The 24259-nt window shown below is 42.5% G+C and overlaps 2 protein-coding genes and 1 long non-coding RNA gene across 4 annotated transcripts in view; 1 reads left to right on the top strand and 2 right to left on the bottom strand.

The window, feature by feature from the left end:
- Positions 1–10242, bottom strand: LOC106575091 (T-cell-specific surface glycoprotein CD28). Its single transcript, XM_014151276.2, has 4 exons — positions 9857–10242; positions 5547–5903; positions 4663–4802; positions 1–749 (listed from the first exon to the last, which is right to left on the bottom strand). Exons 1-4 carry the CDS (start codon positions 9939–9941, stop codon positions 627–629), a joined length of 705 nt encoding a protein of 234 aa, XP_014006751.1. The 5' UTR covers positions 9942–10242; the 3' UTR covers positions 1–626.
- LOC106575094 (uncharacterized) overlaps positions 8991–24259 on the top strand; it is a 24382-nt gene continuing 9113 nt past the window's right edge. The window contains exons 1-3 of one of the 2 annotated variants that reach the window (XR_006759970.1): positions 8991–9402; positions 17111–17351; positions 18130–18206. This is a non-coding gene — a long non-coding RNA (uncharacterized lncRNA). Of the gene's footprint in view, positions 9403–17110; positions 17352–18129; positions 18207–24259 lie in introns of those variants that run through there. The other variant, XR_006759969.1, reaches the window with a different exon arrangement.
- LOC106575093 (T-cell-specific surface glycoprotein CD28) overlaps positions 14018–24259 on the bottom strand; it is a 13031-nt gene continuing 2789 nt past the window's right edge. Inside the window, exons 2-4 of the mRNA XM_014151277.2 lie at positions 18156–18512; positions 17180–17319; positions 14018–14309 (exon numbers count right to left, since the gene is read on the bottom strand). Of these exons, the coding sequence (XP_014006752.1) occupies positions 14187–14309; positions 17180–17319; positions 18156–18512 (620 nt within the window). The 3' untranslated portion in view covers positions 14018–14186. The remainder of the gene's footprint in view (positions 14310–17179; positions 17320–18155; positions 18513–24259) is intronic.

Consider the following 24259-nt stretch of genomic DNA (forward strand, 5'->3'; position numbering starts at 1 on the left):
AAAACGACTTAAGTACAGTATCAAAGTATTAGTCCATTAAAAGGACAAGCAGGGATTTGTAATTCAGTGTGCCAGTTTCAATGTAAGGCAGTCCCTTATTTTGATACATTTACTGTACATGACAGTCAGTGCTTCTCAGAGAGAGTGTGTGAAAATGTGGTTCAGTCCCCTCATATTCAGAAACCACTGTTTCCTGTGTGACCCATTCACCACAGAGCTAGGGTCTTCCTCTTCACTACATACCCACTACAAATCAGATATGATATCCCTGTGTCTGTACGCTTAACCCATTTGTGTGTGTGTGGGCGTGTGTGTTCGCTCAGTATGCAAGGAGATATTGTTTTATATAGTATACTGCCCACAACATCAAGACTCCATTCTCAATAGTTTCCCAGAAGATCATATTACATCAGACTATAATTATTTGATAAACATTTATAAGATAACTCAAATCTTTATTTACACGCAATCAGATGTACAATTAGATGTACACCTCATCATTTGAAGAGCTAGCTTTCATATTTACATCAAGAACTTGGTCTGTTTCTCCAGTCAGCTCTCAAGGGCCAATAAAGGCTCAACTTGTGTTACTTTTGTCTGAGAATGATTGATCTGAGGATGACTGATCAGTATCGTCCCATTCGGATTGGATGCTGGACCCCATGCTTCTTCCTGTGCCCCCTGGGTGGAGATTTGGGTTTGATGTTCATGTAGTCGCTCTGGGAACACTCCACTCTCCTCAGTCTGAGCTGTGGATCAAATTCACAGAAAGAGGTGGAGAGTGAGTAGGGTGAGCTGTGTATATGTATGCAGTTGTAGTTGTATGTAACTGTTTCCATGCATAATTTATGCTTTAAATACATAAAGTACCAGTCAAAAGTTTGGACACAGCTACTCATTCAATAGTTTTTCTTTATTTTCTACATTGCAGAATAATAGTGAAGACATCAAACTATGAAATAACACATATGGAATCATGTACTAACCAAAAAAGTGTTAAATAAATCTTATACGTGACCGGATGTGCTACCTGTTCCAGACCTGCTGTTTTCAACTCTCTAGATACAGCAGGAGCGGTAGAGATACTCTCAATGATCGGCTATGAAAAGCCAACTGACATTTACTCTTGAGGTGCTGACTTGTTGCACTCTCGACAACTACTGTGATTATTATTATTTGACCATGCTGGTCATTTATGAACATTTGAACATCTTGGCCATGTTCTGTTATAATCTCCACCTGGCACAGCCAGAAGAGGACTGACCACCTCTCATAGCCTGGTTCCTCTCTAGGTTTCTTCCTAGGTTTTGGCCTTTCTAGGGAGTTTTTCCTAGCCACTGTGCTTCTACACCTGCATTACTTGCTGTTTGGGGTTTTAGGCTGGTTTTCTGTACAGCACTTTGAGATATCAGCTGATGTAAGAAGGGCTATATAAATAAATTTGATTTGAAATTTGATTATATATTTATATTGAAGATTCTTCAAAGTAGCCACCCTTTGCCTTGATGACAGCTTTGCACACGCTTGGCATTCTCTCAACCAGCTTCATGCAGTAATCACCTGGAATGCATTTCAATTAACAGGTGTGCCTTGTTAAAAGTTATTTTGTTATTTCTTCCCTTAATGTGTTTGAGCCACTCAGTTGTGTTGTGACAAGGTAGGGGTGGTATACAGAAAATAATCCTATTTGTTAAAAGACCAAGTCCATATTATGGCAAGAACAGCTCAAAAAAGCAAAGCGAAATGACAGTCCATCATTACTTTAAGACATGAAGGTCAGTCAATACGGAAAATGTCAAGTACTTTGAAAGTTTCTTCAAGTGCAGTCGCAAAAAACATCAAGCGCTTATGATAAAACTGGCTCTCATGAGGACCACTACAGAAAAGGAAGACCCAGAGTTACCTTTGCTGCAGCTGCAGAGGGTAAGTTCATTAGAGTTAACTGCAACTCAGATTGCAGCCCAAATAAATGCTTCACAGAGTTCAAGTAACAGACACATCTAAACATCAGCTGTTCAGAGGAGACTGTGTGAATCAGGCCTTCATGGTCAAATTGCTGCAAAGAAACCACTACTAAAGGACACCAATAAGAAGAAGAGACCTGTTTGGGCCAAGAAACACGAGCAATGGACATTAGACCTTGGTCTGATTAGTCTAAATTTGACATTTTTGGTTCCAACCGCTGTGTCTTTGTGAGATATAGAGTAGGTGAACGGATGATCTCCGCATGTGTGGTTCCCACTGTGAAGCATGGAGGAGGTGGTGTGAGGGTGCTTTGTTGGTGACACTGTCAGTGATTTATTTAGAATTCAAGGCACACTTAACCAGCATGGCTACCACAGCATTCTGCAGCGATACGCCATCCCATCTGGTTTGCACTTAGTCCCACTATCATTTGTTTTTGAACAAGACAATGACCCAAAACACACCTCCAGGCTGTGTAAGGGCTATTTGACCGAGGAGAGTGATGGAGTGCTGCATCAGATGACCTGGCCTCCACAATCACCCGACCTTATCCCAATTGAGATGGTTTGGGATGAGTTCGACCGTAGAGTGAAGGAAAAGCAGCTAACAAGTGCTCAGCCTATGTGGGAACTCCTTCAAGACTGTTGTAAAAGCATTCCAGGTGAAGCTGGTTGAGAGAATGCCAAGAGTGTGTAAAGCTGTCATCAAGGCAAAGGGTGGTTACTTTGAAGAATCTCAAATATAACATATATTTTGATTTGTTTAACACTTATTTTGGTTACTATATGATTCCATATGTGTTATTTATTATTATTATTATTATTAAAGTGGAGTTCCAGGTCTCCGGCAGCCTCTGGAACTGCCGGTCTGCAGCCAACAAGGCTGAGTTCATCTCAGCCTATGCTACCCTCCAGTCCCTAGACTTCCTGGCGCTGACGGAAACATGGATTACCACAGATAACACTGCTACTCCTACTGCTCTCTCTTCGTCTGCCCACGTTTTCTCGCATACCCCTAGAGCATCGAGCCAGCGGGGTGGTGGCACTGGAATCCTCATCTCTCCCAAGTGGACATTCTCTCTTTCTCCCCTGACCCATCTGTCTATCTCCTCATTTGAATTCCATGCTGTCACAGTTACCAGCCCTTTCAAGCTTAACATCCTTATCATTTATCGCCCTCCAGGTTCCCTTGGAGAGTTCATCAATGAGCTTGACGCCTTGATAAGTTCCTTTCCTGAGGATGGCTCACCTCTCACAGTTCTGGGTGACTTTAACCTCCCCACGTCTACCTTTGACTCATTCCTCTCTGCCTCCTTCTTTCCACTCCTCTCCTCTTTTGACCTCACCCTCTCACCTTCCCCCCCTACTCACAAGGCAGGCAATACGCTTGACCTCATCTTTACTAGATGCTGTACTTCCACTAATCTCATTGCAACTCCCCTCCAAATCTCCGACCACTACCTTGTATCCTTTTCCCTCTTGCTGTCATCCAACACTTCTCACTCTGCCCCTACTCGGATGGTATTGCGCCGTCCCAACCTTCGCTCTCTCTCTCCCGCTACTCTCTCCTCTTCCATCCTATCATCTCTTCCCTCTGCTCAAACCTTCTCCAACCGATCTCGCCATCACGGTTGACAACTCCCTTGTGTCCTCCTCCCAGAGTGCTAAGAACCTTGGCGTGATCCTGGACAACACCCTGTCGTTCTCCACTAACATCAAGGCGGTGACCCGATCCTGTAGGTTCATGCTCTACAACATTCGCAGAGTACGACCCTGCCTCACACAGGAAGCGGCGCAGGTCCTAATCCAGGCACTTGTCATCTCCCGTCTGGATTACTGCAACTCGCTGTTGGCTGGGCTCCCTGCCTGTGCCATTAAACCCCTACAACTCATCCAGAACGCCGCAGCCCGTCTGGTGTTCAACCTTCCCAAGTTCTCTCACGTCACCCCGCTCCTCCGCTCTCTCCACTGGCTTCCAGTTGAAGCTCGCATCCGCTACAAGACCATGGTGATTGCCTACGGAGCTGTGAAGGGAACGGCACCTCCATACCTTCAGGCTCTGATCAGGCCCTACACCCAAACAAGGGCACTGCGTTCATCCACCACTGGCCTGCTGGCCCCCCTACCTCTGAGGAAGCACAGTTCCCGCTCAGCCCAGTCAAAACTGTTCGCTGCTCTGGCACCCCAATGGTGGAACAAGCTCCCTCACGACGCCAGGACAGCGGAGTCAATCACCACCTTCCGGAGACACCTGGAACCCCACCTCTTTAAGGAATACCTAGGATAGGATAAAGTAATCCTTCTAACCCCCCCCCCTTAAAAGATTTAGATGCACTATTGTAAAGTGGTTGTTCCACTGGATATCATAAGGTGAATGCACCATTTTGTAAGTCGCTCTGGATAAGAGCGTCTGCTAAATGACTTAAATGTAAATGTAAATGTAAATGTTATTTCATAGTTTTGATGTTTTCACTATCATTCTACAATGTTGAAAATAGTTTAAAAATATATATATTAGTAGATGTGTCTCAACTTTTGACTGGTACTGTATACTATATTGCATTGTTGGACTAAAAAGTTAATTGTACATTGAATTTATGCCAAGGCTTGAGAGATTACTTATGTTTTCATCACAGCACCTCATGGATGTAAGACAAGTTACCCTCTCTTTGAGTAAAGGAAGCGAGACGTCACTCACCCAGATGACAAATGCGATGACCGTGACAACCAGGCCATAGATGGTGGTGACCCAGAACCCCAGCACCCATGCCCAAACAGGGACACCATCATCTCCAGAGCCTACACATCCCACAGTCTTCTCTGCCTGGCACTGGTATGCTGACCAACCAACCAGAGAGAGAGATGTGAGTTTTAAACTTCAAAGAGTAGTTTTACAGATACAGATTAAGCCTACTCCTGGGGTACTTTAGTTTTTCCACTGAAAGTGCATCTTAAGTAAAAGAAATAGGCTTATCTAGGTCCAGTAAACTGGCCCGTTTGGCCTTTAAGCACAAGTACATGAGAATATACACTGAGTGCACAAAACATTAGGAACACCTTCCTAATATTGAGTTGCAAACCCTTTTGCCCTCAGAACAGCCTTCCCACAGTTGTGTCAAGTTAATTGTATGGCATTCGGGTGGTGGACCATTCTTCATACACGCAGGAAACTGTTTAGCATGAAAAACGCAGCAGCGTTTCAGTTCTTGACACACCCAAACCGGTGTGCCTGGCACCTGCTACCATACTCCATTCAAAGGCACTTAAATCTTTGTCTTGCCCATTCACCCTCTGAATGGTAAATATACACAATCTATATCTCAATTCCTTCTTTAACCTGTCTCCTCCCCTTTATCTACACTGATTGATGTGGATTTAACAGGTGACATCAATAAGGGATCATAGCTTTCACCTGGATTTACCTGATCAGTCTTTGTCATGGAATGAGCAGGTGTCCTAATGTTTTGTGCACTCAGTGTATATTCCTGTAAATCAAGACATAGCATTTTTGAACTACTGTGCGTGCATGCATGTGTATTTGTGTGTGCTTGTATAGATCAGTTCCTTTTGAAGTAAACATACCTTCAACCAGGACCAAGGTTTGAGGCTCGTCAGGTACCTTCTCAATGGGAGGTGGGTACATGGGGTGCCCCTCACAGGTATAGACTCCAGCGCGCTCCGTGGTCATTCCAGAGAGGACAAAACTGACCGTATGGTCCTGTTTGTTCACCCTCAGCCCCAGACCCTCCCCAACAGGACTCACGGTCTCTGTGGAGTTGTGGTTGTGAGCATTGTCGTGAGTGTGGTTGCCAACCTCGACCAAGCCCAGGTAAAGGTGGAATCTCATCTCTTCCTGGTCCTTGCCTGTCAGGTTGGGGCATCTGACGGATGCAGTGCCGTCGACAGACACACGGACCACATTGAACGTTCTGAGCTTGTCTGGTGAGGGAAGGTCAAAAGTCAAACAGAGGCAGTCAGTTGTGTGCGTTATATCAGAGGGAAGTAGACAAGGACCCTGTTTTAATACTTCCCTCCTTCTTTCCTTGAAGAAATCACTGATCTGACACAGCATGATTTGTTGAGTGCAATGAGGTGTAAACCTAGCCTTGGTGCCAGTCTGTTTCAGCTCTCTTGCCAAGTCCTTATGGAATTGTCATGGCAAACAGATTACTGTGAGGCCAGACTTTTCAGCTTGACAATGACAGCATTTGAGTCATTCTCAACAGATCTGGGACCAGGCTAGTAGAAACCTACTCTGGTTACAAGTCGTTTTAGCTAATGTTCCACTCCTGTCCTTTGCCAAATTGCTTGTCTCTTTGATCTTGAACACACACACATAAACAGCTATGTACAGTGCCCTGCAAAAGTATTCATCCCCCTTGGCGTTTTTCCTATTTTGTTGCATTACAATCTGTAATTTAAATCGATTTTTATTTGGATTTCATGTAATGGACATACACAAAATAGTCCAAATTGGTGAAGTGAAATTAAATAAATAACTTGTTTCAAAAAAATTCAAGAACATTCAAAATGGAAAAGTGGTGTGTGCATATGAAGCCCCTAAATAAGATCTGGTGAAACCCATTACCTTCAGAAGTCACATAATTAGTTAAATAAAGTCCAACCTGTTTGCAATCTAAGTGTCACATGATCTGAGTATATATACACCTGTTCTCAAAGGACCCAGTGTCTGCAACACCGCTAAGCAAGGGGCACCACCAAGCAAGCGGCACCATGAAGACCAAGGAGCTCTCCAAACAGGTCAGGGACAAAGTTGCGGAGAAGTACAGATCAGGGTTGGGTTATATAAAAATATCCAAAACTTTGAACATCCCACAGAGCACCATTAAATAAATTATAAAATTTTTTTAAAGAATGTGGCACCACAACAAACCTGCCAAGAGCTGGCCACCCAACAAAACTCACGGACCAGGCAAGGATGGTATTAATCAGAGAGGCAACAAAGAGACCAAAGATAACCCTGAAGGAGCTGCAAAGCTCCACAGCGGAGACTGGAGTATCTGTCCATAGGATCACTTTAAGCCGTACACTCCACAGAGCTGGGCTTTTTATAGTAGAGTGGCCAGAAAAAATCCATTGCATATACACAAAATAAGCAAACACTTATGGTGTTTGCCAAAAGGCATGTGGGAGACTCTCCAAACATATGGTAGAAGGTACTCTGGTCAGATGAGACTGATGAGACTGTATCTTTTTGGCCATCAAGGAAAATGCTATGTCTGCCGCAAACCCAACACCTCTCATCACCCCAAGAACACCATCCCCACAGTGAAGCATGGTGGTGACAGCATCATGCTGTGGGGATGTTTTTCATCGGCAGGGACTGGGAAACTGGTCAGAATTGAAGGAATGATTGATGGCGCAAAATATTGGGAAATTCTTGAGGGAAACCTGTTTCAGTCTTCCAGAGATTTGATACTGGGACTGAGGTTCACCTTCCAGCAGGACAATGACCCTAAGCATACTGCTAAAGCAAGACTCAAGTGGTTTAAGGGGAAGCATTTAAATGTCTTGGAATGGCCTAGTCAAAGCCCAGACCTCAATCCAATTGAGAATCTGTGGTATGACTTAAAGATTGCTGTACACCAGTGGAAGCCATCCATCTTGAAGGAGCTGGAGCAGTTTTGCCTTGAAGAATAGGCAAAAATCCCAGTGGCTAGATGTGCAAAGCCTATAAAGACATACCCCACGAGACTTGCAGCTGTAATTGCTGCAAAAGGTGGTTCTACAAAGTATTGACTTTGGAGTGGTGAGTAGTGTACGCTCAAGTTTTCAGTTTTTTTGTCTTATTTCTTGTTTGCTTCACAATAAAAAATATTTTGCATCTTCAAAGTGGTAGGCATGTTGTGTAAATCAAATGATACAACCCCCCCCCCCCCAAAAAAATCAATTTTAATTCCAGGTTGTAAGGCAACAAAATAGGAAAAATGCCAAGGGGGTAAATACTTTTGCAAGCCACTGTATTTCTATACCTGTGAGGACTTTTGGGGGACTAACAATTTATTCCCATTCAAAATCCTATTTTCCATAACCTAACCCCTAACTCCAAACCTTAACCCCAATTCTAAACCTAACCTTAATTCTAACCCAAACCCTGAACCTAAACCCTAAGCCAAAAATAGTTTTTTTTACAAGTGAGGACTTGTTAAGAATTATCTGAATTTTGGAACTCACAAGGAGAGTAAAATGTGTGCACACACTAGGGTTGCAGAGGGTCAGAAACTTTCCGGTAAATTTCAGGTATTTTTCCGGAAATTGTCCATGGGAAATTAAGCCCTGACATTTTGCTTAAATTCTTCCAAAAAGTTAGCTTATAACAGTGAAACTTTTTGTGTGTGTCACGTCCTGACCAGTATAGGGGTTATTGGTTATGGTAGTTTCGGTCAGGACGTGGCAGAGGGTATTTGTTTTATATGGTTCGGGGGTTATGTGTATGTAGAGGGGTATTGTATTTATGTGTTCTGGGGTTTTTGGTGTATGTTCTTGTTTTGGGTTTCTAGGTTTTGTATTTCTTTGTTGGCCTGGTGTGGCTCTCAATCAGGAACAGCTGTACATCGTTGTTCCTGATTGGGAGTCATACTTAGGGAGCTTGTTTTCACCTGTCTCTTTGTGGGTAGTTGTATTTTTGCACTGCTGTTATTGTTAGCCTGTGAAACTGGCGGTCTTTGTTTTCACTTTAATTAAATAAATTAAAGTATGAGTATTCACGTACCCGCTGCGCCTTGGTCCCCTTCTCTCTTCAACGACGGCTGTGACAGTGTGGGATAAACATAAGGCAATTCTAGGTCTTGTGGTATATTTTGGTTAAACTATCCACAATTCAATGGGATTGCAGCCCTCTGCATGCACAGTGCATTCTTCCATCACATGTGCAGTACACACACACACACACACACACACACACACACACACACACACACACACACACACACACACACACACACACACACACACACACACACACACACACACACACACACACACACACACTTACAGGAAATGGCTTCTGAGGCTTACCTAGCCTTTTTACCCTCTCAAATTTGGACTATTCGTATGCATCATTTCACAGTATTTTAACCCACACACTGAACATGCTCCAAAACAACTGTTGTGGCCTGAGATTTCAAAATGAGAAGCCGTCCCGTAACTGTGTGGATTAGAATGTGAGTCACTTAGTTGAATCCTTATCACCCCCACCCCTGCCGTTTCCTTCCTGCAAGTCCTATCAAAATGAGGAAACAACAACTTCAATGCATTATATAAACCTGCTTATTCTATTCGTAATATAGCTGCAGTCTAGATGTTAAAGCATATCCACATCTGTAATTGGGATTTAACTGCACTCATTTGAGTAATGTGCTGGAGAGATCCAAACCACTGCAACTAGCATCCACACCTGATAAAACCATGCAGCTTGGTGAGCATTGCAACCTTGAATCATCTGCAACCCTTTGATTGGGCAACCTTTTGGCTTTTGTTATCAGAATGTTCTGGTAGTGCTATGGATCATGCCTGAGGTGACATTTGTTGATACTGAGAATATAGATGAACGTTAATGACAAAGTCCAATGGTGAAACATTCAGACAGAAATGTAATAATTTAGAGCTGAAACAATTCCCTTTTCTACATATGTTGCACCATCCTGGACTGGCCCAGATCTTTTTTTATTGTTGGCCCATTTCTCTCCCCAGTTTTTTATTTTGTTGTTACATGTACATTCTACATACATGGCACGTTTTTTCACAATAGTTACATTGCAATAATAAAGTCATTTGTTATACATTACATCTGGATAGATAGTACTTATACATCGTGTTTTCAGTCATAACTATTATAGAGCGTGAGCTTTTTAAGCAGGCTCAGATCTTACCGTTACAGTAGTGGGAGCTTATCATGTTGGCATCACTGGAGAGGCAGAGGGAGAGGAGGATCGTGGGTATCCAGTAAACGTTCATCTTGAAAGTTCTCAGTTTTGTCGTGAAACTGAAGCTCCCCTGATATCCCTTTACAGTGCACAGCAATCAGGGTAAATGTGACAATACACTGTATGCCAAACAGACTGAGACAGTGACTGCTCTGCTCTACCTAAACATACAACACATGCTCCTCACACGATGACAGCGTGCATCTCATAACATCCTTCCCTGTCACTTCACTGTGAACAACAATCTGGCCCTCGTCGACTGTAAGCAACTCTCTCTGCTGCACATCTAGCAGGGTGACTGACTGCACAGAGTTTACTCTTGAGTAAAAAACATCCGCACTCTGAGGCAGTGCACTCTGAACTTCAAAGTTTCTGCCCTCAACCGGTGTGTGACTTTTGATGCCCTTTGAATTTGATACTTCTCTGTGTGTTAGGGCTTGGAACCTCGTATCGCATTAGTCATATGTTTGATTTCCCCCTCTTATCGTCGGGACTGTTATATAGACTCGCTCCATATCATATTTCACTGCTTCTGGTAGAACTCGCAGAGACCCACCTGGGCCACGGCACCAATGTGAGTGACCGGGGTTCGAACCTGGGTCTTGCCCACAAGACTGTGTTAGCCTGCTGAGCTAGAGCATAATGCGAGTGTTCAAGTCTCAGGCAGAGTTACTCATCACGCCGTTGTTACATAGGCCTACCTAGCACCTGTCAGTGACGACCATCGTACAACGGGGGTTTGGTCTGTGGTTACGTGCCTGTCTCCTGCAACAGTCAGTCAGGTAAACTAATATAATGTTGCACTTATATTATCACAGACGTTGTGGCGAATGTGTAGGCCAACATTTCCTGTTTTTCATGAATTTTTGGAGTAAACTTTCCAGTGAGCATCATTATCCAGAGTCACTTCACATCATACAGATAGATACCTTCATTCAAAATTGAGAGGCCTATAGTTTGTTTGGGGAGAGCAGAGAGATTTACTGGTCTCCTTTAAATCTCACTGCAGCTATAGGCAAACATACACAAGTCAAATCAAATTTGATTTGTCACATGAGCCGAATACAACAGGTGTAGACTTTACCCACACACACCTGCTGTAGCTCACCCTAGCCACTCTCTATATTTACATCTTTATAAAATAATAATCAAATATGTGCGATTTAGCAGACACTTTTATCCAAAGAGAGCATCATGCTCTACCGACTGGGCCCCCACAGGACATTATTCATTATTACATTTGTCTGTAAAATATAGTCAACTCAGACTAAAAGAGGATACTTCTCAGAGTGACTACATGAACACCAAACCCAGAATTTCCCCCAGAACAAACACACACTCACTCACACGTGACTGTCAGTCATATCAAGGCTGAAGCGCTGCGGGTGATCCTTTCATGATCATTGTAACGGCCCTGCTACACTATAGCAATTGGGCACCGGCATTGAAAGCAATATTAATAGGCAGGTTTTTTTTTTTTTTGTAGGCACTAACTCATTCATGGTTTGTTGGCCAAAGCCTATGGGAAAATGTATGGAGTTTTTGGGTAAATGCCGAAAAATAAGGTCTGTGGTAAACACAGGCTTAGGAGATCTTATATGTTTTATTCTATGAGATAATCTTGGCCATTTTGAAGCATTTATGTAATTCAAAAAAGCACATACAGCACATAAGGCTTTATAATTCCTGAAGTTCATGATAACTGACTGATATTATCTCGTAGAACAAAACATATAAAAATCTCCTAAGCTTGTGTTAACCTCAGACTTTTATGCGGTATACGTTCCAAATGGCACCCTATTCCCTATAGTGCACACCCTTGGTAAAAGTAGTGCACTATAAAGAGAAAAGGTTTCCATTTGGAACATTGTGACATGAAACCTGTACAGCCCTCGTAGTCTGCTGCAGTGTGTTTGCCCTAACTACATAGAAACTGCAAGGTGTGCAACATCACGGAGCAGTGCCTCTTGTGCATACAAAAGTGCACAATGGCACAAAAAAACAACCTCCAAGGGAACCTTTAACAGGAAATGATGCTATGTGTTTTTGTTTTTTTAGTCATTGCAGCAGTTTTTTCCCCTATCGTTTCCTTATCCGCCAAGTTACACAAGTTAACACAGTGTGCTCCTTAGTGAAAAATAGAGAGATGTACCTTACATCAAGGTCATGTCCTAAAGCACAAGCAGGGATTTGTAATTCAGTGTGTCAGTTTCAATGTAGGACAGTCCCTGATGTTGACCCATACATGACAATCACAGTGGCTCTCAGAGAGAGTGTGGTTTAGTCAGGGGCGGAAATCCCGGGGGGGACGGGGGGACACGACCCCCCCATCCTGGGAAAAATATGATTTGTCCCCCCCAATATATCACTGAAACATAACTATGTAATTTAAATAATATTAATAATACGCAATGAAAGCAATTGTGCTGATTATAGACACTTAATAGCTCGTTTTTAAGTTTCAAAAGATTGCGATCCCCCCCACCCTTTGCCTCACAATGGTTTGATCCACTGCCAGTTCCTTAGCTTGCGAGGTAACGTAGAGGTCGTATCTACTGTCTGAAAGGCACTCAATGCATGTAACTGATGTGAGGTTAATCCAGTCAATCGCGCACACACACTAGCTGAATATGCAGAGCTAGCGCGCAAATATTAAATATTAAGCTAGCTAGTACCTATTCCATTTATGTGGCGTCGTCAAAGATGGAATCTTTGCTATCGTCAATTTATTCCAAGATCAGCATGCATGTAAGTTAGTGCTTCAAAGTCCCTGTGATAAGGTTAGCGATAAACTGAACAGAACTACACACTCTTCTACCATTGTTTTAAATATATTTAATGGTCTCGTTGCAAAAGCTAAATTGTCGCAAGGGAACTTTTATTTATATATTTTATTTCACCTTTATTTAACCCAGGTAGCAAAGATTATAGCAAACAGCACTGAATTGGTGCTCGCTAGCTTTGCAAATTCAGCTATTGTTAGAAGCCAGCCAATATGAAACAAACGATTAAAATTACAAAAGGTTGCAGCATATGTTGTGTAAATGGTGAACTCATACAGCTGTCAACTCTTGTCACTGGAATCCGTTTCACATTTGCTAGCTACCTTTTAGATCGAAGCCCATATAGAATGATAGAAGATAAGATGATAGAAGCCCATCTCCTACTGTAAATAACCTACATACTGTGTGTGTGTAGCCAACCAGGTAGAAAAATGGCAGAAAAAAGACGGACATCAGAGTATTTTTCAGTACACCAAAACGCAAAGTAAGAACCCTTAGTAGCCTAATATCTCAAAGACTAGTTGATAAAATGTTCATAAGAAAGAAATTAAATTCTAATGGAAATGTTTCACAATTATGTCATTAGGCAGAGCAGGCAACAGATGGCACACAGACAGCAGAGTTGGGGACAGATATGCAGGGACAGACTGGCAGAGACAGGGAGTCTCAGGTAAGTTTGTTGAGTCTTTGTTTGGCAACATTATGAAAGGTTCTCAATTTTTTTTACTTGTAAAATAGGAACATAATTGGAAAATGCCATGGATACCCCCACTCTCAACTTAAACTGGTGACTGAACTAAGATTTGTTAAAGGCAATGGTATTGCTGTTGTGATTAGTTGTGTAGTTTTGGGTACCGGTAGTTAGGAGTACGGCAAACACCTTATTTCTTTGGTTCCTCAATATACATTTACCATATTAAATGTAGGCTGTGTGTTACAGCACTACTTTTGGTGTCCCCCTCAGGAATTGCTCTTGAGAAAATGTAATGTAATTGTCCCCTCCAAAGTTGATATCAGATTTTCGCCCCTGGGTTTAGTCCCCTCGTATTTGGAAACCACTGTTTCACGTGAGACCCATTCACTAGGGTCTTCATCTAGCTACGCCAGAGGCGCACTACATATCACTGAGGGTGTCCTTGTGTCTATAAGCTTAACCTGTTTGTGTGTGCACGTTGACTACAGTATGCATGGGGATATGAGAGATGAACATTCATTTCGTATTATTTGTTGTTGTTGGGGGTATGCTGCCCACAACTTCAAGACTCCATTTTCAATAGTTTCCCGGAAGATCATATTACATCAGACTATAATTATTTGATTAACATTTATAAGATAACTCAATCTTTATTTACACACAATCAGTTGTACAATTAGATGTATACCATGTGACTTGAAGAACTGGCTTACATAAAGAACTGGCTTACATAAAGTCAGCTGTCAAAGGCAAATTATGGCTCAACTCTCGTGTAGCTTTTGTATGAGGATGACAGTGATCAGTATCGTCCCATTCGGATTGGATGCTGGACCCCCTGCTTCTTCCTGGGCCACCTGAGTGGAGCTCTGGGTTTGGCACTCATGTAGTCGCTCTGGGAACACTCCACTCTCCTCAGTCTGAGCTGTGGATCAAATTCACAGAAAGAGGTGGAGAGTGAGTAGGGTGAGCTGTGTATATGTATGCAGTTGTAGTTGTATATAACTGTTTCCATGCATCATTTATGTTTTAAATACATATACTATATTGCATTATTTGACTTTTTTTGTTGTGACAGTTAAACTGTATTTTTTGCTTATTTTGACTTTATTTTTGACTTTTCTCTTTGACCGTCATCCCAGCACCTTCACTCCCACTTGTCTCCAGTTCCACATCCCAACCCTCAATTTCCCTCAGCCCATCCCACCTATCTCAGCTTGCCACCCTCTTTGTATTTCTTTGCAAGATATCTTTCAACTGTGCTGTGATGTTTAACATACAATTTTGAATCTATCGAATAGAATCCATAGATTGCGAGTTGAAGATAAATACTTTTACTAAGAGTATTAGTAAATGACTGACAAGGTCACTCCAAATCTCCCAACAATGCTATTTCTACGGTCAATTTTAGATTGTTATGCTTTTCAGCCATTCCTGAAACTTAGACCAGCAACCGTCTACTTGAGGGCAATACCAGCACAAATGGTCTATGGATTCTGTATCCTCACATCAAAATCTGCAGAGCTGCGATGGTTGTATGCCCCAAATATTCCACATTTTGTTGTTGGCAAGAATTCTGTACAATAATTTTAGATTTGGGTATGTCATTTTGGGCGAAAATTGAAAAAAAGGGTCCGATCCTTTAAGAGGTTTAACTGAAGCGCACGAAATGTTGAATCTTGCGTCATTTTATTTATCAACTCGTCGTTTTATATACAGTACCAGTCAAAAGTTTGGACACCTACTCATTCAAGGGGTTTTCTTCATTTTTACAATTTTCTACATTGTACAATAGTGAAGACATCAAAACTATGAAATAACACATAACCCCCCAAAAAATAAACAACTCAAAATATATTTTATATTCTTCAATGTAGCCACCCTTTGACTTTATGACAGCTTTGCACACTCTTAGCATTCTCTCAACCAGCTTCATGAGGAATGCTTTTCCAACAGTCTTGAAGGAGTTCCCACATATGCTGAGAACTTGTTCGCTACTTTTCCTTCACTCTGCGGTCCAACTCATCCCAAACCATCTCAATTGGTTTGAGGTCGGGTGATTTGTGGAAGCCAGGTCAACTGATGCAGCACTCCATCACTCTCCTTCTTGGTCAAATACCCCTTACACAACCTGGAGGTGTCATTGTCCTGTTGAAAAAAAATCACTGATAGTCCCACTAAGCACAAACCAGCTGGGATGGTGTATCGCTGCAGAATGCTGTGGTAGCCATGCTGGTTAAGTGTATCTTGAATTGTAAATAAATCAGTGTCACCAGCAAGGCACCATCACACCACCTGCTCCATGCTTCACTTTGGGAACCACATGCAGAGATCATCCATTCACCTACTCTGCATCTCACAAAGACTCAGCGGTTGGAACCAGAAATCTCAAATTTGGACTCATCAGACCAAAGGACACATTTCCATCAGTCTAATGTCCATTGATTGTGTTTCTTGGCCCAAGCAAGTCTCTTCTTCTTATTGGTGTCCTTTAGTCATTTTTTCTTTGCAGCAATTCGACCATGAAGGCCTGATTCACGCAGTCCCCTCTGAACAGTTGATGTTGAGATGTGTCTGTTACTTGAACTATGAAGCATTTATTTGGGCTGCAATCTGAGGTGCCGTTAACTCTAATGAACTTAACCTCTGCTACAGAGGTAACTCTGGGTCTTCCTTTCTTGTGGCGGTCCTCATGAGAGCCAGTTTCATCATAAGCGCTTGATGGTTTTTGCGACTGCACGCACTTGAAGAAACTTTCAAAGTTCTTGACATTTTCTGGATTGACTGACCTTCATGTCTTAAAGTAATGAAGGACTGTCATTTCTCTTTGCTTATTTGAGCTGTTCTTGCCATAATATGGACTTGGTCTTCTACCAAATAGGGCTATCTTCTGTATACCACCCCTGCCTTGTCACAACACAACTGATTGCAGCAAACGCATTAAGGAGGAAAGAAATTCCACAAATTAACAAGGCACATATGTTAATTGAAATGCATTCCAGGTGACTACCTCATGAAGCTGGTTCAGAGAATGCAAAGAGTGTGCAAAGCTGTCATCAAGGCAAAATAAAATATATTTCTTTATATATATATATATATATACACCCTGTGCCATGGAATCAGTACATCAAAAATCTCTTCCCAGCTATTTTGCAATGTGTATGGCACAACTGTCAACATCCTGGTCCTCAAAATTTTATCAACCAGCACAATTTAGTTCAACAATATGTGTTGTAATATTTGTTCTATCTTTTCTGGGGGATGAAATCGAAATTGTAAACAGCTCTGCATTGCTTATTTGAAAAAGAGATACTTTGAATAAGGTTTCATTTTCAATTCATTAATTAAGGCCATTTTTAAACAAGGGATGTGCTTTACTTTAATCTACTTGAGAACCATTTTGGGTCTAAGTATAACTTTTGTATAAGTAAAGCTTTTAGAGGTTTAGTGCTTTTATATTTAATCATCTCAGCCCACCCAGTTCATATTCATTATATAGATAAGCCCGTTTTATCTTGTCCGGTTTAGCATCCCAGATGAAGCAAAATATTTTTTTCTCATACAGTATGATTTGAAAAACAAGCCATCAGGAGTAGGTAGCTATGACTAAGGAGTTAATCAAGGTCATTTATCCTTAAATAGACAGGTATTTACCTCTCAGTGGACTAAATAGTTAATTGTGCATTGAATTCATGCCAAGGCTTGCTTATATTTTTTTCATCACAGGAGGCAGCACCTCATGGATGTAAGACAAGTTACCCTCTCTCTGAGTAAAGGAAGCAAGATGTCACTCACCCGGATGGCAAAGGCGATGACAGTGACAGCCAGACCATAGATGATGGTGACCCAGAACCCCAGCACCCATACCCAAGCAGGGACACCATCATCTCCAGAGCCTTCACATCCCACAGTCTTCCTTGCCTGGCACTGGAGAGCTGACCAACCAATCAAAGAGAGAGATAGATATGTGAGTTTTAAGCTTTAAGGGGCAGTTTTCCGGATCCAGATTAAGCCTACTCCTGGAGTAACTTCGTTTTCCCATTGAAAATACATTTCAAGTCCAGAAGTAGGCTTGTATAGGTTCAGGAAACTGGCCAGTTTGGCCTTTTAAGTGTAAATAGATCATTACAATATACTGTGTGTGTGTACAAAACATTAGAAACGCCTTCCTAATATTGAGTAACACCTGCTTTTTCTCTCAATTTGTCACCGCATGTACTCTACAAGGTGTCAAACGTGCTACAGGGATGCTGGTCCATGATGACTCCAATGCTTCCCACAGTTGTATCAAGTTGGCTGGATGTCCTTTGGGTGGTGGACCATTCTTGATACACATAGGAAACTGTTGAGCGTGAAAAACCCAGCAGCGTTGAAGTTCTTGACACACTCAAACCGGTGCACCTGGAACCTAATACCATATTCCGTTCAAAGGCACTTAAATCTTTTGCCTTGCCCATTTACCCTCTGAATGGCACACATACACAATCCATGTTTCAAATGTCTCAAAGCTCAAATATCCTTCTTTAACCTGTCTCCTCCCCTTCATCTACACTGATTGAAGTGGATTCAACAAGTGACATCAATAAGGGATCATACCATTCACCTGGTCAGTCTTTGTCATGGAAGAGCAGGTGTTCCTAATGTTTTGTGCACTCAAGTGTATATTTTTCTGTAAATCAATATATAGCATTTTGTGCATGCCTGTGCTCACCCGTGTGTATTTGTGTGTGCTTGTGCTTGCATAGATCAGTTCCTTTTGAAGTAAACATACCTTCAACCAGGACCAAGGTCTGAGGCTCATCTGGTACCTTCTCAATGGGAGGTGGGTACATGGGGTGCCCCTCACAGGTATAGACTCCAGCGCGCTCCGTGGTCATTCCAGAGAGGACAAAACTGACCGTATGGTCCTGTTTGTTCACCCTCAGCCCCAGACCCTCCCCAACAGGACTCACGGTCTCTGTGGAGTTGTGGTTGTGAGCATTGTCGTGAGTGTGGTTGCCAACCTCGACCAAGCCCAGGTAAAGGTGGAATCTCATTTCCTCCTGGTCCTTGCCTGTCAGGTTGGGGCATCTGACGGATGCAGTGCCGTTGACAGACACATGGACCACATTGAACGTTCTGAGCTTGTCTGGTGAGAGAAGGTCAAAAGTCAAACAGAGGCAGTCAGTTGTGTGCGTTATATCAGAGGGAAGTAGACAAGGACCCTGTTTTAATACTTCCCTCCTTCTTTTCTTGAAGAAATCACTGATCTGACACTAGCCTGGGTGCCAGTCTGTTTCTGCTCACTTGCAATTAGATCCATTCAGAGCACCGTCTGGCACTTACAGAGCTTGCTTAAAGACACATCCCACTGGGCAGAAATTGGTTGAATCAATGTTTCCACTATCAAGAAAAAATAACTTCTAACAAGCCAGAACCTGGAAATACCATCCAACACAAAATTGAGTGAGTAATGTTAAGTCTGAACTTATTTTCTGAAGCCAAAAAGTAATAGACAAACTCTAGGTAATTTTGTTATAGGGCTACCAAACTGCTAGGAAAGACTGAAATTAGCACTGTAGTGTGAAGTTAAAGGTGTGAAAACTCTTGAGCCTAACAACCGCAGGTGAGTTTCACAGCCCCTCCCCACCCAAATGCAGAGGCCTTTGAAGCCCCCTCCATCTGTGCAGAGAAAATATCCTCGTCAGAATCCCCAAAATACTATAGCCACAGGACAACTTTGTTTGGGCGTTGTAAAGGATCATTCGCCGATACTGAAAAGATATAGCTAGCTAACCACCTCCTTTTCCACGTGGAAAAGACAAACAGAGACTTTCTAGCTACGTTAGCTAGCTTGCAGGGATTTTCTACAAGGAATCTGCCTCCCGAAAAAAGCTTCTCACATGTAAGTGGGTGTGACACCTACTCCCGTTGCCTGCTGCGCTGCTCCTTGGATTCCTCCTGGCGATCTGTTCACCGTCTGCCCTAGCCTGTCTCCCCCTGTCTGGTATAGGTACCCCCGCCACACTCCCTCCTCTCTCCCAAGCTTTCGTCGCCTCCAGCACACATGCACTGTTGAGGCGAGTGACTCTTAACTTACAATGGCAAGATTTTTATATTTTTCGCTTGTGCTTTATGCTATTTACCTCATGACGCCTGTGTGTTTTGTTGACTATGAACTTGCTTGTTTACCCAACCGTGATACAGTCCGTTTGTTCCCACACTCGGGACTCTGACTCTCTATTGGTTACACGGACTCTTGGCCTCCCATCCTATTCTAATCACCTCTCGCCGGCTTTGTATTCATGTTACCTAAGGAAATTGATGTACAATATGATCTTGTTGCCATCTAATGCACATTCAAATGTTATAAATCAACACTGCAGAGCTCTCCCTGTCCTCTGCCGTGACCTGATTGTATTACTGCTGATTATATCTGTAGATGTGCATGTACACTCTGGCCCATCTACTGTTGCTAGCCTCAATTCTGATTTGTGCTCTATCTGCTTCACTGATTTCTGCTCTCGTAAAAGCCTGGGTTTTCTGCACGTTAACACTAGAAGTTTATTACCTAAAATGTATCAATTGAAAGTGTGAGTTCCCGGCTCCAATCCAGATGTGTTGGTCATTACTGAGACGTGGTTAAGAGTGTTTGGAACACTGATGTTAACCTTTCTAGAAGACAAATCTTCTATAAGACAGATCATCCAAAGGTGGTGGAGTGGCAATCTTTACCAATGAACAACAATGGTGCTTGATTGTCTCCACCAAGTCTGTCCCCAAACAATTTGATTTGCTGGTTTTAAGCATGACACTTTAAAATAACTGTTTGTTGACTTGTTGCTGGATGCTATCGTCCTACATCAGCACCGGCCGGTACCCTACCTGCCGTAAGCTCTCGCCTGGCCCCTTACACCAAGTCTGAATTTGTCCTGCTAGGTGATCTAAACTGGGACATGCTTAAACCACCTGACCAAGTCCTAAAGCAATGGGACTCCCTAAATCTCTCAGATTATTACCAATCCCACAAGGTATGACTCCAAACATCCAGAAAAGGCTACTCTCCTTGATGTTATCCTTACAAATAATCCTAATGGGTATAAGTCTGGTGTTTTCTGTAATGACCTTAGTGATCACTGTTTTACAGCCTGTGTTCGTAATGGCTGTTCAGGGAAACGACCTGTCCTGACTTGTCATAGACGCTTGCTAAAAAACTTTAATGAGCAAGCCTTCCTTCATGATCTTGTGAAATGGTATAGAATCAGCTCGAAGACAATTGGACCTTCTTTTTTGATATTTTCAGTGGTATCGTTAACAAATACGCACCCATAAAGAAAATGAGAATTAAAAACAGGTTCCGCCCCTGGTTCGACTGTGATCTGGCAGAGTTACTCCACCTCAAGAATTCCATTTAGCAAATCGCTCGGCACACGTATACTCAGGCTGACTGGCTCTCGTTCAGACAAATGAGAAATAAGTGCCCTCAGGCTATCTGGAAGGCCAACGTTAGTTACTTAAGGAGCAGTTCTCTCTCTGTGGGTCTAACCCCAAGAAGTTCTGGGAAAACGGTTAAATAATGTTCCATAATGTTGATGATGTGGTTGTTACTGAAAAGGAGCACATGGATGAGCTCTTTAATCACCACTTCAAGTCAGGATTCCTATTTGACTCAGCCATGCCCCCTTGCTCATCCAACATTTCCTCATCTCCCATCCCTTCTAATGTGACTATCCCCGAAGCTCCTCCATCTTTTTCCCCTGCCCCGCTACAAAGTTTCTCCCTGCAGGCGGTCACTGAGTCTGAGGTGCTAAAGGAGCTCCTTAAACTTGATCCTAAAAAAAACATCTGGTTCTGATGGTTTAGACCCTTTATTCTTTAAAGTTGCTGCCCCTATCATCGCCAAGCCTATCTCCAACCTTTTTAACCTGTCTCTCCTTTCTGGGGAGGTTCTCATTGCTTGGAAGGCAGCCATGGTGCGTCCTTTATTTAAAGGGGGAGATCAAGCTGATCCTAACTGTTATAGGGCTATTTCTATTTTGCCCTGTTCAAAAGTGTTGGAAACTTGTCAATAATCAATTGACTGGCTTTCTTGATGCCTATAGTATTCTCGCAGGTATGCAATCTGGTTTCCGCACAGGTTATGGATGTGTCACTGCAACCTTAAAAGGTCCTAAATTATGTCACCATTGCCCTTGATTTTAAGTAATATTGTGCTGCTATTTTTATTGACTTGGCCAAAGCTTTTGTTACTTTAGACCATTCCATTCTTGTGGGCCGGGTCTTTGGCCTGGTTTGCTAACTACCTCTCTCAAAGAGTGTATAAATTCAGAACATCTGCTGTCTTAGCCACTGCCTGTCACCAAGGGAGTACCCCGAGGCTCGATCCTAGGCCCCACGCTCTACTCAATTTACATCAACAACATAGCTCAAGTAGTAGGAAGCTCTATCATCCATTTATATGCAGATGATACAGTCTTATACGCAGCTGGCCCCTCCCTGGATTTTGTGTTAAATGCTCTTCAACAAAGCTTTCTTAGTGTCCAACAAGCTTTCTCTGCCCTTAACCTTGTTCTGAACAAAACAAAGGTCATGTGGTTTGGTAAGAAGAATGCCCCTCTCCCCACCGGTGTGATTACTACCTCTGAGGGTTTAGAGCTTGAGGTAGTCAACTCATACAAGTACTTGGGAGTATGGCTAGACGGTACACTGTCCTTCTCTCAGCAGATATCAAAGCTGCAGGCTAAGGTTAAATCTAGACTTGGTTTCCTCTATCGTAATCACTCCTCTTTCACCACAGCTGTCAAACTAACCCTGATTCAGATGACTATCCTACCCATGCTAGATTACGGAGACGCAATTTATAGATCGATCGGCAGTTGAGGGTGCTCTCGAGCAGTTAGATGTTCTTTACCATTCGGCCATCAGATTTGCCACCAGTGCTTCTTATAGGACACATCACTGCACTCTATACTCCTCTGTAAACTGGTTATCTCCGTATACCTGTCACAAGACCCACTGGTTGATGCTTATTTATAAAACCCTCTTAGGCCTCACTCCCCCCTACCTGAGATATCTACTGCAGCCCTCATCCTCCACATATAACACCTGTTCTGCCAGTCACATTCTGTTAAAACCTGTTGGGGCTAGGGGGAAGTATTTGCACGGCCGTATAAAAAACGTACCCGATTTAAACTGGTTACTACTCTTGCCCAGAAACGAGAATATGCATATAATTAGTAGATTTGGATAGAAAACACTCCAAAGTTTCTAAAACTGTTTGAATGGTGTCTGTGAGTATAACAGAACTCATATGGCAGGCCAAAACCTGAGAAGATTCCATTCAGGAAGTGCCCTGTCTGACAATTTGTTGTCCTTCAGTTGCATCTCTATCGAAAATACAGCATCTCTGCTGTAACGTGACATTTTCTAAGGCTTCCATTGGCTCTCAGAAGGCGCCAGAAAGTGTAATGGGGTGTCTGCAGTCTCTGGGCGAAGTACAGCAGCTCTGTTTGTGAATGGTCAGCCTGGGAACAGTGAGACTGAGAAGCGCGTTCATGAGAATTCTCAATTTTTTTCTTTCAGCCTTTGAATGAATACAACGTCGCCCGGTTGGAATATTAGCGCTATTTTACGAGAAAAATAGCATAAAAATTTATTTTAAACAGCGTTTGACATGCTTCGAAGTGCGGTAATGGAATATTTTGAAATGTTTTGTCACGAAATGCGCTCGCGCATCACCCTTCGGATAGTGACCTGAACGCACGAACAAAAAGGAGGTATTTGAATATAACTATGGATTATTTGGAACCAAAACAACATTTGTTGTTGAAGTAGAAGTCCTGGGAGTGCATTCTGATGAAGAACAGCAAAGGTAATCCAATTTTTCTTATAGTAAATCTGAGTTTGGTGAGTGCCAAACTTGGTGGGTGTCAAATTAGCTAGCCGTGATGGCCGGGCTATGTTCTCAGAATATTGCAAAATGTGCTTTCGCCGAAAAGCTATTTTCAAATCTGACACCGCGATTGCATAAAGGAGTTCTGTATCTATAATTCTTAAAATAATTGTTATGTATTTTGTGAACGTTAATCATGAGTAATTTAGTAAATTCACCGGAAGTTTGCGGTGGGTATGCTAGTTCTGAACATCACATGCTAATGTAAAAATCTGTTTTTTTTATATAAATATGAACTTGATTGAACAAAACATGCATGTATTGTATAACATAATGTCCCAGGAGTGTCATCTGATGAAGATCATCAAAGGTTAGTGCTGCATTTAGCTGTGGTTTTGGTTTTTGTGACATATGCTTGCTTTGAAAATGGCTGTGTGATTATTTTTGTCAGGGTACTCTCCTGACATAATTTTGCTTTCGCTGTAAAGCCTTTTTGAAATTGGACAATGTGGTTAGATTAACGAGAGTATAGTCATATGTTTGAGAAATTGAAGTTATAGCATTTTTGAGGTATTTGTATTTCGCAAGCGTCCCACCTCGCCCAGGGAGGTTAAAGGTCCCCAAAGCACACACATCCCTGGGTCGGTCCTCTTTTCAGTTCGCTGCAGCTTGCGACTGGAACGAGCTGCAAAAAACACTCAAACTGAACCGTTTTATCTCTTCATTCAAAGACTCAATCATGGACACTCTTACTGACAGTTGTGGCTGCTTTGGGTGATGTATTGTTGTCTCTACCTTCTTGCCCTTTGTGCTGTAGTCTTTGCCCAATAATGTTTGTAATGTACCATGTTTTGTGCTGCTACCATGTTGTTCTGCTGCTATGGTGTGTTGCTACCATGTTGTTGTGTTGCTACCATGATGTGTTTCATGTGTTGCTGCCATGCTGTGTTGTTTTCTTAGGTCTCTCTTTATGTAGCGTTGTGGTGTCTCTCGTCGTGATGTGT

This window comes from Salmo salar, chromosome ssa17 (genome assembly GCF_905237065.1).
Source record: "Salmo salar chromosome ssa17, Ssal_v3.1, whole genome shotgun sequence".
In the NCBI taxonomy this organism is placed as follows: domain Eukaryota; kingdom Metazoa; phylum Chordata; class Actinopteri; order Salmoniformes; family Salmonidae; genus Salmo; species Salmo salar.